The sequence below is a fragment of the Salmo trutta genome, chromosome 15, assembly GCF_901001165.1.
Source record: "Salmo trutta chromosome 15, fSalTru1.1, whole genome shotgun sequence".
In the NCBI taxonomy this organism is placed as follows: Eukaryota; Metazoa; Chordata; class Actinopteri; order Salmoniformes; family Salmonidae; genus Salmo; species Salmo trutta.
The window spans coordinates 5,984,731-5,999,433 of NC_042971.1; the positions used below are offsets into that span (position 1 = coordinate 5,984,731).

Below are 14,703 nucleotides of genomic sequence, written 5' to 3' on the forward strand. Positions count from 1 at the left end.
CCTGACCTGTTCACCGGACGTGCTTGTTGCACCCTCGACAATTACTATGATTATTATTATTTGACCATGCTGGTCATTTACGAACATTTTAACATCTTGACCATGTTCTGTTATAATATCCACCCGGCACAGCCAGAAGAGGACTGGCCACCCCTCATAGCCTGGTTCCTCTCTAGGTTTCTTCCTAGGTTTTTGGCCTTTCTCAGGAGTTTTTCCTAGGGAGTTTTTCCCTGCCACCGTGCTTCTTTCACATGCATTGCTTGCTGTTTGGGGTTTTAGGCTGGGTTTCTGTACAGCACTTTGAGATTTCAGCTGATGTACGAAGGGCTACATAAATAAATTTGATTTGATTTGATTTGATAAAACACTATAGGATTTGTCTCCAGATCGCTATGCATATTCATGCTAGTAGCTTAGCATCTCTCTCCATTGAATACAGGCGGTTGACGACAACAACCCTCATAGAATATAAACAATAGATTACAATAATAAGATGTATCCACCAATCCAAAGACAGGATAGGGGGGAGATAGACAACCCACAGTGCAGCTTTGTGGACAACGACTCCCCTTGTTAGGACGGAGAGACATCTTGTCAGTATATCCATAATGTTTGGTGTAGCCAACCCAACTCTCACATGGCTCTATTGGGGGTCACGGTGTGTAGTAAAACATCACTACATTAAAATCACTACATGCCGTGAACCCCAGTCTGCGGTCAGCAGATAGACCCTCCTCAAATATATATGTTAAGTCACTTTTAGGAAACGGAACGGAGAAAACAAGGGGTAGCTTGTTCTCTACGTCGTCTGATTCTAGACATATCAGTCATCATCCCAGGACCCTCCGTTGAAGAGGTATTGACGAGCCAAGTCCGAATATCCAAAGTCAAAAACTAATTGAAGGCGGTACTTACTGGTGTTAATCAGATCTCCTGTCTCCTCCTCTTCATCTTTCAATGTGACAGTAATCTCTCCTTCCTTCTTCACTCCAAACACTGCATCATCCTCTTCTTCCTCTTGTTTAACTGAAACGTCTTTCTCTTCATCTTTCACTGTAACAGCCTCACCCTCTACTCCTTGTTTAACTGTAACATCCTCCTCTTCCTCCTCTTGTTTAACTGTAACATCCTCCTCTTCCTTCTCCTCTTTCACGACAATGTTCAGCCCCAGAGCTTCTTTCTCCGTCCAGCAGACCTCCTCTTCTCTAACAGGAGGGGAGTAGTTTAGGGAGCTCATGTTCGGGGATGTTAGCTAGCTAGCTATCATTAGCGACCAGGCTAATGCTAACTTAACCAGCCAGCTACTATAGCTGACTAATAAAAAATAACGTAATATTAAATTAAATAGGTTAACAAGTAGATACGACAGAAGTGTGTCTAAAACACAGTAGGTAATATAGACCGAAAGCGTATAAATATCTTGAATCATTCGGCTATGTTGGCTAGCAAGCTACCGAGGTGGTTGACGAGCTGTTTATGAAGAACCGTCCACTAGATTATACGTCACGCTGCAGCATCGCCTGAAAGACGCACATCGCCGTCTGCTGACTGGAGGGAAACGCAGTTGAGGATCAGATTTTATTTTCAGACAAAGATTATTTTACATGGATTTAATTAAATAATACTATTATATTGAGACATACAAAGACAGGAATGTGGTGATTGATTAGTGAGAATAAAACATGTTTACTACAGCACATTTAAGGCAGTTTCATTAAGTCAAACAACATCTAAATAAGTAGCCAGCTACTGTAGGTCTATACTGCTCCTACATGGTGTAACAATACATCATGTAGATGTATATAATGAACAGACTAGGTCTATACTGCTCCTACATGGTGTAACAATACATCATGTAGATGTATATAATGAACAGACTAGGTCTATACTGCTGCTACATGATGTAACAACACAGTGCATTCGGAAAGTATTCAGACCCCTTCACTTTTTCCACATTTTGTTACATTACAGCCTTATTCTAAAATGATTAACACTACCGTTCAAAAGGTTGGAGTCACTTAGAAATGTTCTTGTTTTTGAAAGAAAAACACTTTTTTTGTCCATTAAAATAACATCAAATTGATCTGAAATACAGTGTAGACATTGTTAATGTTGTAAATGACTATTGTAGCTGGAAACAGCTGATTGTTTATGGAATATCAACATAGGCGTACAGAGGATCATTATCAGCAACCATCACTCCTGTGTTCCAATGCCACGTTGTGTTAGCTAATCCAAGTTTATCATTTTAAAAGGCTAATTGATCATTAGAAAACCCTTTTACAATTATGTTAGCACAGCTGAAAACTGTTGTGCTGATTTAACAAAGCTTTTGTAAACAGTGTTGTTGCATAACAATCAGGCAGTAGAACAACAATAATCATCACCCTCTTGACCAATCTTCCCTCCCCTTAACATTGGGTTGATTCAGACCCTGTCAGTGTACCAGGTGGACATTGGGTTGATTCAGACCCTGTCAGTGTACCAGGTGGACATTGGGTTTGATTCAGACCCTGCCAGTGTACCAGGTGGACATTGGGTTTGATTCAGACCCTGCCAGTGTACCAGGTGGACATTGGGTTTGACTCAGACCCTGCCAGTGTACCAGGTGGACATTGGGTTTGTTTCAGACCCTGTCAGTGTGCCAGGTGGACTTTGGGTTTGATTCAGACCCTGCCAGTATGCCAGGTGGACATTGGGTTTGATTCAGACCCTACCAGCATGGCCAGAAATGTATTCCAAGGTCAGTAACTTATAACCACAGAACCACCCCAGACCTTTCATGCCTGACTAAAAACACCTAAGTATTAGATTTACTGCCATGGTCTAGTATGTCACTGCATCAGACACCATTCACAATGCTGGCTGAGGTACGAGTAAAACATGAAATATTATTTCCTAACCATTCACAATGCTGGCTGAGGTAAGAGTAAAACATGACATATTATTTCCTAACCATTCACAATGCTGGCTGAGGTACGAGTAAAACATGACATATTATTTCCTAACCATTCACAATGCTGGCTGAGGTACGAGTAAAACATGACATATTATTTCCTAACCATTCACAATGCTGGCTGAGGTACTAGTAAAACATGAAATATTATTTCCTAACCATTCACAATGCTGGCTGAGGTACGAGTAAAACATGACATATTATTTCCTAATTGTAAAAAATGTCAAGGCTTTAGTTCAGTGGGCTTTTCCATTGTTGAGGAAAGCAGGGGAAGTGTTGTGAGTAACAGAACTGCCTACGGTGTGGGGGAAGGGACGCTGCTCACTGATTGGCTGTAGTGACAAGGGTCCCTCCAAAAATCTATCACTATTCCAACTCAAATTATCCCCCAAATCTACCACTAATAGACCAAGCCTCCACAGACCCTGTCTTGTATTGACAAACAGAACAAATCATTTCACATTCAAATATGTCATTTTAAATAGCTCAATTAAATCCAGCTGGGCCTTTTTAACACAGACAGTTGTTCCTGCTGTAGATGTTATGCCTTTGTACAGATCTAGGATCAGTTCTCCTCCACAATCCATATTCAGTACCGGTCAATTGTTTGGACACACCTACAAATTCAATGTTTTTTCTTTATTTTAACTATTCTCTATGTTGTAGAATAATAGTGAAGACAACACAACTATGCCAAGTGTGTGCAAAGCTGTCATCAAGGCAAATTGTGAATACTTTGAAGAATCTCAAATAGAAAATATATTTTGATTTGTTTAACCCTTTTTTGGTTACTACATGATTCCATATGTGTTATTTCATAGTTTTAATATCTTCATTATTATTCTACAATGTAGAAAATAGTAAAAATAAAAACCCTTGAATGAGTAGGTGTGTCCAAACCCTTGAATGGTACTGTATGTAAATGTGATATTTCAGTTGTTGTTTTAGTTACATTTGAAACATTTATAAAAACCTGTTTTTGCTTTGTCATTATGGGGTATTGTGATGTCATTATGGGGTATTTGTAACGATCGTCGTCGGGTGATGAGGAAGCGGACCAAAGCGCAGCTGGGAGCGAACACATGTTTATTCTTCACACTGAAATAAACACGTACACAAAACCAAGAAAATGCCGATACGTTAACTGCTCAAAACACAAAGAGGCAACACCCCACAAACAGCGTGGGGGAAAAAGGAACTTAAATGTGATCCCAATCAGAGACAACTAGCGACAGCTGTCTCTGATTGGGAATCGACAGAACCCAACATAGAAATAAACCACATAGAGCTAACACAAGGCTATAACGCAAACATAGAAAACAAACCAAGGAAAAATACCCAACATGACACACCCTGACCCAAAATACCCGAGTTCACCTGGTCAGGGCGTGACAGTATTGTGATGTCATTATGGGGTATTGTGATGTCATTATGGGGTATTGTGATGTCATTATGGGGTATTGTGTGTAGATGGATTAAATCAATGTTTTCCTCATAAATGTTTGAATAATGTAACAAAATGTGTAAAAAGTGAAGGGGTCTGAATACTTTCTGAATGCACTGTATATATAGGGGCAGTACCTAGTGACATCACTTCCTGAAACAGGAGGTGCAAATATATAACATAGTTTCACAATATCAACATTCAATGTATCAAAATATATGACCAAGCTGGAAGTGTAAACGCCAGCCCAGCCACAATCCTAGAGGTTCACTGATGATCAACCTCCTCCTTCACATCTGACTCCTGATAATCAACCTCCTCCTTCACACCTGACTCCTGATGATCAACCTCCTCCTTCACATCTGACTCCTGATGATCAACCTCCTCCTTCACATCTGACTCCTGATGATCAACCTCCTCCTTCACATCTGACTCCTGATGATCAACCTCCTCCTTCACATCTGACTCCTGATGATCAACCTCCTCCTTCACATCTGACTCCTGATGATCAACCTCCTCCTTCACATCTGACTCCTGATGATCAACCTCCTCCTTCACATCTGACTCCAGTGATCAATCCAGAGAATCTTCTTTTTTGGGGGGAATCCCGATGGACGACGTAATCCAATAGGCCGTCATCACCACCACCACCCACTAGTTAATTGTCATTCGGGTTATCAATAGGAAGAGCATTAGCAATATGTCCTGTCTGGTAACTTGTCTCGTTCAATGGATTTACATTGGCAGGTGCACAGGGAGAAACCCCATTAAACAACTTTTGGAAGTCTTTAACTATAACAAAGTCTGTTGCCTGTGATGTTGGGACAAATGATAGTCCCTTATTATACAAGAGACAAAATCCCCTAATTCTACTGCACAATGGCAGAATCATGTCTTCAGTGTAAAACTAACAATGACTCAATAATCCTTCTGGGAATGTTATGATGTCATAAAGTTATGGGAAGAGTTAGAAAGTTGGCTGTCAGAAGTACAGGATTATAATGTAAATTTACTTTTAATCCGTCTGTCTGCATATTTCAAGACATGGCATTTGAGGGTGCAGTGAGATACCCCCAGAGTTGGACGATACTTTTCTCGTCAATCATCCTAAATATTATACTTAATTAAAACCTGGAAATCAACCGATCCTCTGTTGTTAATTCATTTGAAAGGTATAATGCTTTATTATCTAAAAGTTGAAAGTGAAGGAGAGAAATAAAATGGTGCTGATGCGGGCGCTGGAGATGGGGGTGTGTTCTAGTGGATCTGGACAGGTGTGATGTAGTTAATGGAGATGGAGGTGTGTTCTAGTGGGTCTGGGCAGGTGTGATGTAGTTAATAGAGATGGAGGTGTGTTCTAGTGGGTCTGGGCAGGTGTGATGTAGTTAATAGAGATGGAGGTGTGTTCTAGTGGGTCTGGACAGGTGTGATGTAGTTAATGGAGATGGAGGTGTGTTCTAGTGGGTCTGGGCAGGTGTGATGTAGTTAATGGAGATGGAGGTGTGTTCTATTGGGTCTGGACAGGTGTGATGTAGTTAATGGAGATGGAGGTGTGTTCTAGTGGACAGGTGTGATGTAGTTAATGGAGATGGAGGTGTGTTCTAGTGGGTCTGGACAGGTGTGATGTAGTTAATGGAGATGGTGGTGTGTTCTAGTGGGTCTGGACAGGTGTGATGTAGTTAATGGAGATGGTGGTGTGTTCTAGTGGGTCTGGACAGGTGTGATGTAGTTAATGGAGATGGAGGTGTGTTCTAGTGGGTCTGGGCAGGTGTGATGTAGTTAATGGAGATGGAGGTGTGTTCTAGTGGGTCTGGGCAGGTGTGATGTAGTTAATAGAGATGGAGGTGTGTTCTAGTGGGTCTGGGCAGGTGTGATGTAGTTAATGGAGATGGAGGTGTGTTCTAGTGGGTCTGGGCAGGTGTGATGTAGTTAATGGAGATGGAGGTGTGTTCTAGTGGGTCTGGGCAGGTGTGATGTAGTTAATAGAGATGGAGGTGTGTTCTAGTGGGTCTGGACAGGTGTGATGTAGTTAATGGAGATGGAGGTGTGTTCTATTGGGTCTGGACAGGTGTGATGTAGTTAATGGAGATAGGTGTGTTTTAGTGGGTCTGGACAGGTGTGATGTAGTTAATGGAGATGGGGATGTGTTCTAGTGGGTCTGGACAGGTGTGATGTAGTTAATGGAGATGGAGGTGTGTTCTAGTGGGTCTGGGCAGGTGTGATGTAGTTAATGGAGATGGAGGTGTGTTCTAGTGGGTCTGGGCAGGTGTGATGTAGTTAATGGAGATGGAGGTGTGTTCTAGTGGGTCTGGGCAGGTGTGATGTAGTTAATGTTTATATGATGTTGTCGTTTGTATGTGTATGTTTTGTATTTTTTAGACAAATATCAAATAAAATATTTTTAAAATCCCAATGCAAAGTTACACCTCACTGTTCTATTTTTGGAGTTATTACATGAAACCAATCAGAATTCAGAATAATGACAATGTCAGTTGTGAAGTAATATGGAGGACCAGCCTATTACCTATTATGTAAACTACAACAGAAATAACTTCCAATGTATAAATTCAAATTAAACCAATCGTTTGCACTCATGACTTGAGTGATTAAAGTAAACGAACGTTTTGAAAATACATAACGCCATTTAACCAAATATCAAAGAATGTTAGCTGTACAGTCTGCAGTTATCTTAGCCAGCAAGCTGACATTAGCTATTTAGCCAACCAGCTATTAGCCTAACTAGCGCAGCCAATCAGCACGGCTATGGAGCCCAACTAATGGAGACCAGTTAGAACCCAACTAACAAAACCCAACTAAAACATGACTGCAGATCAAAAGAGCAGAGACATACAGAATGATGGCAGGGAAAATCCCCAACATCCAAAATAGATAGATTCCAGATGTCAGTCAGCTAGCGCCCTAGCAGTAAGCCAAGGTAGAAAACCTCACAAAACTCCTGTAGTCTAGTTCCCGGAGAATGTGCTGAAAAGTAGTGATGGGGAAAAAACTTCCTGAAGCATTGACACTTTCCAGCTGATTGTGTCAAAAATAGGTTCATTAGTCTTGGCTTTGAACAACACAGAATTTAGAACAGCCAAATTATTAGAGATTATGTTCCACACACGATATCGCGTTCGCAGCGTAGCCTTTATGTCATCTACTAAACCACTGGCCATGTTCGAGAGCATCAAATCCATGCTGCATTGTGGGTAAATGGTTAATGGCTGACTGATTTATAAATAATAATGAGTAATTATTAATGATGCAAGGTGATTTATAGATTTATAGATCAGTCAGTTGGCAGTCGCCTGCACTTTCGGCTGCAATATCAAACCAATCAAACCAAATTAAATGTTATTTGTCACATTCGCTGAATACAACAGGTGTAGACCTTAAAATGAAACGCTTACAAGCCCTTAACCAACCATGCAGTTAAAAAAATAGAGTTAAGAAAATAGTTACTAAATAAACTAAAGTATAAATAAAATAAGATAAAAAGTAACAATAAAATAATAATAACGAGGCTATATGCAGGGGTACAGGTAAGTCCAGGTCATTTGTACATGTAGGTGAAGTGACTCATACAAAATAAACAGTGAGTAGCAGTAGTCTAAAAAATGTTTTTAAAAAAATGTAAATACTCCGTATGCCGAGCAGTTGACAGTCACAATAATTTAGGTTAGGTTCAGTCAGGACTCATATACCAAAGGCTGATCCTAAAGTAACCTACCCAAGGCCCTACAAGAGGTTCAGTCAGGACTCATATGCCAAAGGCTGATCCTAAAGTAACCTACCCAAGGCCCTACAAGAGGTTCAGTCAGGACTCATATACCAAAGACTGATAGCAAAGTAATCTACCCAAGGCCCTACAAGAGGTTCAGTCAGGACTCATATACCAAAATGCTGATCCTAAAGTAACCTACCCAAGGCCCTACAAGAGGTTCAGCCAGGACTCATTTGTGGATGAGGTTCAGAATGTGCGATGGCTGGAAGTGTGTAGTGAGAATGATCCTGAAAGGGCACTGAGTGTGTTTGTAAAATGATTTATGAGTATTGTTGATAAGCAAGGCCCCATTAAGAAAACAGACTGAGGTCAAACGATGTCCCAGGGATTGATGAGCTGAGAAATGGAACAGTTCAACGTAATGAAACCAAAAAGGTAGCGGACAGATCTGTCTGATGAGCAAAGTTATTGTAGATGAATACATCTAGTGACCAAGCTAGACCAGTTATTGTAAATGAATACATCTAGTGACCAAGCTAGACCAGTTATTGTAGATTAATACATCTAGTGACCAAGCTAGACCAGTTATTGTAAATGAATAGATCTAGTGACCAAGCTAGACCAGTTATTGTAAATGAATACATCTAGTGACCAAGCTAGACCAGTTATTGTAAATGAATACATACATCTAGTGACCAAGCTAGACCAGTTATTGTAAATTAATACATCTAGTGACCAAGCTAGACCAGTTATTGTAGATGAATACATCTAGTGACCAAGCTAGACCAGGTATTGTAAATGAATACATCTAGTGACCAAGCTAGACCAGTTATTGTAAATGAATACATCTGGTGACCAAGGTAAAAAGAAAGGATATTATCATCACTAAATCAAGGCTGATGGAAAACATCTATGGACAACTTTGGTTCAACACAAGTGGCAGACATGTTTGAATTCCCATCCATTATAACATTCATTACCAAAACCACCTGACATTGCAAATTACTTTAATTACTATTTGACGGGTCATGTGGACACATTGAGAAATGAGTCCAACTGACGGCTCCCTGAATCGGACCGTAGAGTGAAGGAAAAACAGCCAAGAAGTGCTCAGCATATGTGGGAACTCCTTCAAGACTGTTGGAAAAGCATTCCAGGTGAAGCTGGTTAAGAGAATGCCAAGAGTGTGCAAACCTGTCAATAAGGCAAAGCGTGGCTATTTGAAGAGTCTCAAATATAAAATATATTTTGAATTGTTTAACACTTTTTTTGGTTACTACATGATTCCATAGGTGTTATTTCATAGTTTTGATGTCTTCACTATTATTCTACTATGTAGAAAACAGTAAAAATAAAGAAAAGCCCTTGAATGAGTAGGTGTTCTAAGACCTTTGACCAGTAGTGTATATTATGTTATATAATAAATATGTAATAACATTAAATCATAACTGTTTGTCCTTATAGGGAACCAGATTGTGACTACAACTCAGTTACTAAGTCTTTAACCACACTGTGTTGTTACACTGGTGAGTAAAAACTCATGCTTCCTACCCTTTAACTTGTTGTCTGAAAATTAAAATATACATTTTACTCAACTGCGTTACCCACTCCAGTCAGCAGATGGCGGTGTGCGACTTTAAGGTAATGCTGTTAGTGTGACGTATAATGTAGTGGACGGAACGCTTCTTTCAACAGTAGCAGCAGTTATTCAGCCACCTCGGTAGCTTGCTAGACAAAATAGCCGAACCAATAAAGCTCTTTAGATGCTTTAGTGTATATTAACCACTGTGTTTTAAACCCAATTCTGTCGTCTAGTTAGTCCTCCGATTTAATTTCATATTTACGGTGTTGTTGTTATTATTCAGCTAGCGGGCTGGTTAAGTTAGCATTAGCCTAGCTAGCTAACATCCCCGACCATGCGGTTACTGAGCTACTCTCCTCCTGTTAAAGAAGAGAACATCACAGTAAAACAAGAAGTAGAGGGTGAGGCCGTTACAGTGAAAGAAGAAAAAGAAGCGTTCAGAGTGAAAGAGGAGGAGGATGTTACAGTAAAAGAGGAGGATGCAGTTTATGGAGTGAAAGAGGAAGAGGGGGAGATGACTGTCACATCGAAGAAGAAGGAGGAGGAAGAAGAGGAGGAAACTGGATATCTGGGCCCTGTTTCCCAAACGCATCTTAAGGCGTCCAATGGTTCTAACGGTGAACTTGGCCATAAGATGGTTTTGAGAAACCGTTCCCTGATTAACACTAGTAAGTACTGTCTTAAAAACAGAGGCACAAACTCTGCAGTTGTTGAACTGATGTTTGGTGTTAAAGGTTAAATCTGCAATTGCTACATCCATTTTTAGACTTTTAAATTATTTATTTATTTATAGCCATTGATTCTTGAAGAATATAACACATGCCTCATGAGCTTAGTTCAACTGTTGTACCCCATCAGAACCCCAAATAAGCTTTTTTTACTCCAATGTTTAGAAACAATGTAAACCAACACTGTATAGCCTCAACATGGTTAAAACTATAATGTTGATATCATGGATGGTCAGTCCTTGTATCCATAGGTCTGTCTATGAATTTGAAAGTAGTTACATTTCTCCAACCCCATCATCATCTTATAACCAAAACAGTGGTGGAATGACAGATTTTGTTATTGTTTGAACTGCAGATTGCTGGGTTGTGTGGGTTTTTTAAACAGCAACAAAATGGCTGCCCAGAGACTTGGTTTGGTAAACAGCTGAGGGATGGGGGAAGGAGAAGTGTAACCACTCTCACATTCATAGAGAAAGCTATTGTAGCAACCGTAACCCAACACCTAGCGACCTCTTCAAGAAGTTCAGACATCTTGGCGTAACAGTTATAAGGTGTTGGCTTGACAGTCACTGGACCCAGGTTTGAGTTCAGCTCAGGGCTACCCCCTGAATTGACTACACTATGAATACAAGGACTAGCCATCCATGATGTCATAATGATAGTTTAACCAGGTTTCTAGGATATATAATATATTCTAGAATTCATCCTTGATGTCATAATGATAGTTTAACCAGGTTTCTAGGATATATAGTATATTCTAGAATTCAACCATGATGTCATAATGATAGTTTAACCAGGTTTCTAGGCTATATAGTATATTCTAGAATTCATCCATGATGTCATAATGATAGTTTAACCAGGTGTCTAGGCTATATAGTATATTCTATAAGTGTCAGTGTAGATTTCCTGTGGAGGCAAATTATTAGAGCTGTTGATAAGTCATTGTATAATATTCAGCCTATTTTTTTTCATGCCCTTACATTAAAGGCAAGACATACCTGTAAAAAATGGATTGTCATGAAACACAATTGTTTTATTTATTTAAATGTAACCTTTATTTAACTAGGCAAGTCAGTTAAGAACAAATTCTTATTTCCAATGATGGCCTACCCCGGACGACGCTGGGCCAATTGTGCACCACCCTATGGGACTCCCAATCACGGCCGGTTGTGATACAGCCTGTAGTGACGCCTCTAGCACTGAGATGCAGTGTCTTAGACCGCTGCGCCACTCGGGAGCCCCAAAATCATGTTCTAGTGCTGTCCCCAACTAAAATAAATCTTGGTCAACCAAGAGTCATCTGTTCTTTCTACCAATCGCCCCATGTGTTTTTATAAAATCAACTATATGTACTGAACTGGTCTGATGCTTTAAGCTGTTTGATTAAATAAGACACACAAATGACTGGAGGGAGCCAGACATCAAGATAACCTAACCAGAAGAGAGAGAAATTCTGCCGTTATGCTCCTGAAGTTTCCGGTAATGGGCTACACCAGCGGTCGACAACCTTTTTCATTTGGAGTGCCAATTTATCTGACCATTTCTACCAATCTGTGTGCCAGTTATGATTTTCATATGCACATTTTTGTGGAACAGTTTCATTTCATTTATAATAATATTTCAAAATCATAGAATGTAGATTAATCACAGACAATCTAAATGAAAATTATACAAATCCAAAAGTAACTTTTATTGCCATTGTCAACTATGTAAAAAAATAATAGCCTACATAAAGTTAAATAAATAAAAGTTAAATAAATAATAAAAACATTGCATTCTGCAGTTAAAAAATAAATATCCTAAAAATCACATTGGCTGCACATGGACTGTCTACAACGAACTTGAAACATATCAACTGGGTCGGCCCGAAACTCGAGATAGCAAGCTTGCAACATTGTATAAAATATTCTGGGCCCTCAGTTTCCCGTGCCTGTGAGTTCGGGACAGACACAGCTGTAGGCTATTTGTGCAAAGAATAAGAAGTAATCAGGTATTTTATGACATTCCTACTGGATCAGAGCATTACATTTTTCCCTTTTATGCCGAGTGTTTATCGAAAGGGCGAGAGCTGGAAATCTTTTACTGAAATACTTTATGGAATTATTGTCATTCGCAATTGATTTTTTTCGTTCAAATATTTTTTATTGAACACATACACAAGAATGGTGTATAGGTATAAAAGACAAGTTTACAGTTCTTATCTAAACATAAGAGAACAGACATTAACCAAAAGACCCAGAGTTCTGGGCACAAAACAAATATTACAAAACAAGGACAGGTAGAAAGAAAAAAGGGTCGATGTAACCCCCCCCACTTATACCCCCCTTTATCCCCCCCTTATTCCACCCTATTCCCCTCCCAACTGCTCGGGTGGCGGGGCCAGCACATGCTGCCCAAAGGTAGATTACCATATGACAATTGAGAGTGCGTTAAAAAGTGCAAATTCACAGCGCCTCCTGGTCCAAGTAAGAGAGGAAAGAAAGGCTGCCAGATTTGATCAAATGTTGATAATTTATTGTTCAGAATATATCTAATTCTTTCTAAGTGTACAGTGTTTGCCAATTCGCTGAGCCATAATTTGGTAGAGGGCGCTTCCCTCTTTTTCCAAAACAACAAGATTAATTTTTTGGCCGAAATGAGACTAAGAGATGAGTTGTTTTTGGGAGTTGGTTAATCCGTTTAGGGAATCGGACACTCCCAGGATTATCAGAAGCGGGTCTGGGTCTATTGAAGTCTCCAGAGGACCCCAAAAATTCCACACCAATACCCATACAAGTTAGAGCATAGGGCAAAGCAGTGGAGTAGTGTACCCTGCTCAGTCTGGCATTTATCACACATAGGGGATGTACCAGGAAATATCCTATGCAGTTTGGTTTTGGAGTAGTGTAATCTGTGTAATACCTTGAATTGTATGAGATGATGTCTGGAGTTAACGGAGCAGGTGTGGTTATACTCCAAGCTGTCCTCCCAGTCTGCCACCGAAATATCAGTCCCTAGTTCTTCCTCCCATTTTGCCTTAATGGCATCAGTAGACGGTGCGCTAACAGATTGAAAAGCGTCATATATACAAGATATCAGTTTGTCTGAGGTGGGGCATATTTTTATGCATCCGTCAAACATGGAAGGTTTAGCATTCCCAAATGTTGGGAGGTGTTTTCTAACATAGTCTCTAATTTGTAGGTATCTGATAAAGTTACTTCTGGGAAGATTAAGTTTCCCTCAGCGATTCAAAGGAAGCAAAGGTCCCCCCTATATATAAATCCCCTATGGTACTTATCCCCAACTCTCCCCAACGCTCAAAGGTGTTATCAAGGTTAGAGGGGGCAAAGGAGGGATTCCTGGCAACAGGAAGCATGAATGATATTGGTCTAAGCTCAAAGTGGACTTTAATTTGCTTCCAGATTTGGACTGTGCTATGTATAATAGGATTGTTACGGTAAAGTGACATCTCCAGCTTGACAGGTGACAAAATCACAGCACCAATAGAGAAGGGGTGGCACTCCTCTCGCTCCATACTAAGCCAGCTGGGTGCCGGGTGTGCGTCATCCAGCAAAAACGTAACAGCGCGGAGGTTGGTGGCCCAGTAGTAAAATATAAAGTTTGGGAGCGACAATCCTCCTTCCATCTTGGTTTTACAGAGGTGTTTTTTACCTATCATGTGTGTTTTATAATCCCAGATGAAAGGATTGATAATAGAGTCCAGTTGTTTATGAAAGGATTTAGGTATGAATACTGGGATGTTCTGGTATAGGTAGAGCAGTTGTGGGAGGAAGACCATTTTAATGGCATTAATTCTTCCGAGCAGAGAAATTGGGAGAGTTCTCCAAAATTGTATGTTTGCCTTAAGTTTTTGCATCAGAGAGGGGAAATTCTCTTTAAATAGTAAGGAGTATTGTTTGGTAACTACAATTCCAAGGTAGGTAAATGTATCTGAAGATAGCTTAACTGGAAGATGTTCTAGCCAGGAGGTGTTTTGCAACCGTATGGGCAGTTTGTCACCAAACTCAAAATATTTTTGCTTAGCATAGAGAAAAGATTTAGCAATTTTAGCAGAGAGGATCTGATTGTATTTAAATTTTAAAGACAATTGTTTTATGTTTCTCCCTAGATGGGTGTCTAGCATTCTCCCTATCCAGTAAGTGAATTTGTCCCTCCAGTTCTACCAATTCTCTTCTGTTTTGCCTACTCCTGGCAGTCTGAAAGGAGATGATACAGCCTCTCAAATAAGCCTTCAGCGTTTCCCACAGTAATGCTGGGGAAGTCTCTGTG

At 40.1% G+C, this 14,703-nt stretch overlaps 1 protein-coding gene across 1 annotated transcript in view; it reads right to left on the reverse strand.

The window, feature by feature from the left end:
* LOC115149598 (zinc finger protein OZF-like) overlaps positions 1-14,059 on the reverse strand; it is a 52,608-nt gene extending 38,549 nt beyond the window's left edge. Inside the window, exon 1 of the mRNA XM_029692551.1 lies at positions 13,870-14,059. Within this exon, the coding sequence (XP_029548411.1) occupies positions 13,870-14,059 (190 nt within the window). The remainder of the gene's footprint in view (positions 1-13,869) is intronic.
* Between the last annotated feature and the right edge of the window lie 644 nt (positions 14,060-14,703).